Genomic DNA, 4,629 nt, shown 5'->3' with positions numbered 1-4,629 from the left:
AAATTTTGTATTTAAAAATTTTCAACATCGTGAATATAAAGTATTTTAATTTAATTTTTATTAAAAACTAGATAATTTTGATAAGCTATTTTCAATAAGTAAAAACTTTATTAAACCAATCCATAGTCCTAGAGAAACCCCACGAAAATTATTCATTTCAATAAAAACCATTAATTCTAGTATAATTAAGATGAAAATGAATTTAATATTTTTGAATTATGTCATATAAAAAAAATAATAAACGTCAAGTACACAAAAAATAACTAAAATATACGATACAATTTTAAAACAAAACAAAAAAAAAACATTATGCATACTAGACAATTCCTATTTAAAATACTTTTTAATCTTTAAGCATTAATATCTTTATCATGAAAAATATTACTATTTGAATTTTATTGTGTAACCTTTTTACTAATTTTTTGCCCCCACTCTCATCCCCATCTCCGAATATCCTCACGAATACCTACGCTTACGGATTTTATTTTCATTGCTATCCCTAATTTGAGTTTTAATTTTATGAGCAATCGTTAAATTCCCCTACACAAACGTTAACCTAAAAATATTGTGAGCTGATTGGTTTAGAAACGACTCAATCCGCCAGAAGGAAAAGTCTGCTATGAGTTTTTCTTAAAATCTGACATTTTAGGTGGCTTAAATTTCTTTTTTTGAAAAGCATTGGGAGCGAAGAGGAAGACTTTTTCATGGTTTGACGTACTTAACAAAACAACAGGAGCAGACAGGCCAATACCACAGAAGATCCAAGCACAGCTCATGTGAACAACCGAATCCTAAAAGACATGTTATGTGTTGCTTGACGTAAAGAAAAGAGCCACGTCGTGCGCATATGTCAACTATGCACTCTTAATAATCTCAACACATTTATTAATTACAGAACCAACTAGGCTCCCACCTACCCAACCCGGTCCCGTGTAAAAACTGTTCATCACTTCTTGAGTCCTTGGCTGATGCTTTCAAAAACAGATGCCTACTATTCATTAACGCAACATACTTGAGACTTCACTCCAAAATTCCCATGGTTTTGTTATTAAATGTATTACTTGAATGATTAAAAACAACCCCTACTCCCCGACCCAAAAACGTTTCCGTTCCATACTACCCTGATTCCTGGCTCAGAAAATCATGTGCGCTTCAAAAAATTGGTTTCGTTAGTTCCCTCTCCAGGAAAAAAATTATTTTGGAATTTCCTTTCTTTCTTTTCGTTGGTTATTATTAAGTAAATAGAAACCACAAGAAAAATAATAGGTTTGGGGATGAAAAATTCACAAGGGGTGAAGCGGGTTTAGGAATTTTCATCCGGCATCACCCCACCCAACAAGGCACAAGCCCCTTCTTTTTCTTAAAACGTTACATGGCTGGCTAGTACCAAGAATCGAACATGGTAATTGGAATCACCATGACCATCACCAGTGCCTTCCCTGAGAACCGCCACTGCCTTTGTTCTTTCCAAAGAAGGCATTCTTGGGTTTTGACTTTGGTAACTCGTGGATGTCCATCACCTGAATCGTTCTTTGCTTTTTCGCTATACACAACCCCACACAACACACCAAACCACCCGTCAGTATATATACGTACTACTAGTACTATGGTAAGAAATTTTTTAAGAAACTATAGAAACGAGAATTCCACCATTTTCAGCCTCTTTGTAGTTCTCTTGAAGCCGCTTCCTTGCCGAAGCAAGCCTCTCCGCGTCAAAATCTCTATCTCTTTGTTCTCTCTGTCTCTGCAATTAATATTCAAAGCAACAACGTGTGAGGAAGAGATTATCAGATTAATAATAACACCCCCATGTCTATGATGCTTTTTCCCCTACGCCCCACATTCATTGCTTTTCTTCGTTTTTTTTTTTAATTTTATTTTCATACTCCGTGATGTTAGCAACAACATTTGGAGGGTTAAGACACTTCCAAAACGGTTATAAAAACATAATAATCACAACCGTACATTTTGGAAGGCGATGGAAGGAGTAGGGACTGAAGGTGGCGGCGTTGGTTTTGGCGGAGCTTCTTTGCGGGGAATCACTTTTGGTTTTGGTTCTGCCTCTGAGGTGTTACGGTCAGACCCAGAACTTCCATCTGTGTCAGCATACAGAAGCAGAAAAGCATTATTGTTCGCCAAAATCCAAAACAACAGAGACACACAAAAAGAAGATTTGAATAAGATGCCCAAGTACTCACTGTGTGGATTTGGCGAGTATGCAAAATCAGGAATCTGCAAAAAACAAATAAAAAGGAATTTCAAAATAGAATATTAATAACGCCAAACAGGGCCTTAAACTTTACCATGACATAAAAAAAAGGTCCAAGAAAGACCTGATGATGCCCGTTTTGGGTGGTTTTCAGCGGTGGAGAGTCCCCATCAGCTGCAAATGTAAATGCAACGCCAACAATTATCATCAAACACTTGGATTTCTAATTCCTTAACTAGGAAAAATCTCCCAAAACATTTGAGTTGAGGTTTGGGTTTACCCATGAGAGAAGCTGCTCCACCCGGTTGATTCAACCTCACCCACTCATCCACAATTTCCTTCCACTTCCTGCAAATAAAACAGCTCAATCAAGTCCACTGCAATTATGATAAGATTAATTCAATTTTGAAAATAAAAACAAAAGTAGTGTTTAATTAACAACCTCACAAGTAGCTTCACCAATCTGCGAACGTCATTGGAGGAATGCTTCCGCAACCGATTCACGTGCCTCCCAATGTCAGTCTCCTGCAAGAAAAACCAAACACCGTTATACAGGAAAATAAAACTAATTCAAAAATAAAAAAAAAGCTAAGTTACCTTTAACGCTTGGAATGTAATATCCATGTCTGCGAGATTTTGCAGCAGCTCCACCAACGATTCTTCAGACTGAGATAATTTTAAGTAAAAACAGAAAAAGAAAAAGGCAAAATAAGCTAAAAATGTATAGAAATTATAACTCATCTAGCATGAAAAAGGCATAAAATAATATTTGAAGAAAAAAAGAACTGATTAATCAGCACCTGGTCAGGTTCTTCGAGCTGCTCTTTAATCTCTAGAATCTTCTTCTGCTCATCATCGAACAAGCCGCCGTAAGGATCCAAATCTTCACGGTCGTCTTCGGCGGCGTCGGCGTCGGCGTGGCCGTTGTCATCATCATCTCCGAGAGACTGCGGCGTTGAGGGAGAAACTGCAGCGGCGGCACCACGGCCACCACGACGTTGCTGGTGGTGGCTGTGTTGTCGCTGAGGGCTAGGGCTAGGGCTGAGGCGTTTCTTGATTTGGTGGCCATTGGACCTCAGGTTACGATCGCCGTCGCAGTTCCGGCACGGCAGAGGAGGTGTTGTGGCAGCGAAGATTCGTTCTATGATTCCATCCCTCCGTCGCCTCAGCTCGTCACCGCAATCCAAGGAGGCGACGGTGATGGCGGTGTCGATGAAGAGCCAAACGTCAACGCCGGCAGTATCCAATATGGATCGGAAATCATCCAAATCCATATTCGGAAACTATAGTTTACTCAGAACCGAAAGAGAAGAAGATTCGTGAAACCGATAATCAATCAGAGAGTGGAGAGGTTGTTCAAGTGGTAGGAGAAGGAGAAGAAAACGGAAACAAAGGCGGAAAGAGAATCTGAGGAAAAAACGGTGGTTCTGTTTCAACAAAACGATAGGGTAGGGTGCGTAGAGAAGTCATGAGATAGATCGAAACGACAAGGGAACAAAAACGGCATAGATCTGAGGGATAGGGTGAGAGATCAGAGGAAAGCGGTGAAGAAAGGGTTAAAGGTTTGGTAGAAATACTTTGAATTGCGATTGATGGAAGGTCAAGTAGAGGATAATGGGTAACATAAACAAACACAAACACACACACTAGCAATCTAGCATACAGAACAGAAGAGGAACCAGTATATTCCAGGAAACAAAAACCCCTCTATTTTTTGCTATTTAATTTGATATTTTTTTTTTCCTCCAAAACAATAACAAGATATATGTACGTACATAAGGGCCCAAGGAGGTGAAGTGGCGAAGAGTAAGAATACAAATACAGATACGAATACGTAATACGTTGGGTGCGTTGCGAAGCTGTTTTCTACTTTTCTATTTGTTTGCTTTGCTGTGGGCAAAGGCAATGCAATTTGCGCAAAGGGAGATGAACGGACCGAAACGAAGGAGAGAGGAAACACTACACTGCACTCTTGAGTATTTTTTAGACTTCAAACTCCGCGCATCAGATTCAACTTCAACTTCAACTCTTTATTTTCTTTCCTTTTTATTTCTTTAAAAAATTACATATATTCCGCGTGGTCTCTACTCTACAGTTGCCACAATAATAATTGCAAGAATATTAGATGTGTGTTTTGTTGCCTAGTGCTTGGTCAGAATAGGTGCGTAGCAAATTTGGCCAGTGACATAGAGCCACGTAAGACTTGCTTCCTCCAATCACCACCTCCGCTCATTAACAAATGACCATCCACTATCTCTATAAGTGGGATTGGGAATGGATAAAGAAATTTATATTTTGTATTTTACCGTTTTTCTGATTATTTTTTAAATAAATAAAATAAATTGATTATTTATTCATATATATCTTTTTAAAAATATTTACACTACCAATGAAATACTAATACTATATTTCGTTCGTTA

At 38.3% G+C, this 4,629-nt stretch overlaps 1 protein-coding gene across 1 annotated transcript; it reads right to left on the bottom strand.

Moving 5' to 3' along the window:
- On the bottom strand, positions 426 to 4,209 carry LOC107622503 (probable mediator of RNA polymerase II transcription subunit 26c). The gene is made up of 9 exons (XM_016324427.2): positions 3,010 to 4,209; positions 2,807 to 2,875; positions 2,652 to 2,734; positions 2,490 to 2,557; positions 2,334 to 2,383; positions 2,199 to 2,232; positions 1,966 to 2,096; positions 1,651 to 1,744; positions 426 to 1,543 (listed from the first exon to the last, which is right to left on the bottom strand). The coding sequence occupies exons 1-9, from the start codon at positions 3,481 to 3,483 to the stop codon at positions 1,425 to 1,427; spliced, it is 1,122 nt and encodes a 373-aa protein (XP_016179913.1). The 5' UTR covers positions 3,484 to 4,209; the 3' UTR covers positions 426 to 1,424.

This window comes from Arachis ipaensis, chromosome B10 (assembly GCF_000816755.2).
Source record: "Arachis ipaensis cultivar K30076 chromosome B10, Araip1.1, whole genome shotgun sequence".
Classification (NCBI taxonomy): domain Eukaryota; kingdom Viridiplantae; phylum Streptophyta; class Magnoliopsida; order Fabales; family Fabaceae; genus Arachis; species Arachis ipaensis.
Note: the sequence above shows the minus strand (reverse complement) of the source record. Positions and strands in the feature narration are given on the sequence as shown.

What these genes read in the sequence shown, in the direction of transcription:
- LOC107622503 (XM_016324427.2), bottom strand. Translation starts at nt 3,483, where the DNA reads ATGGATTTGGATGATTTCCGATCCATATTGGATACTGCCGGCGTTGAC. An exon ending in TTACATTCCAAGCGTTAAAG is followed by an intron (nt 2,735 to 2,806) that starts GTAACTTAGCTT and finishes TTTTTCTTGCAG; the next exon opens with GAGACTGACATTGGGAGGCA. An exon ending in TGGAGCAGCTTCTCTCATGG is followed by an intron (nt 2,384 to 2,489) that starts GTAAACCCAAAC and finishes TTACATTTGCAG; the next exon opens with CTGATGGGGACTCTCCACCG.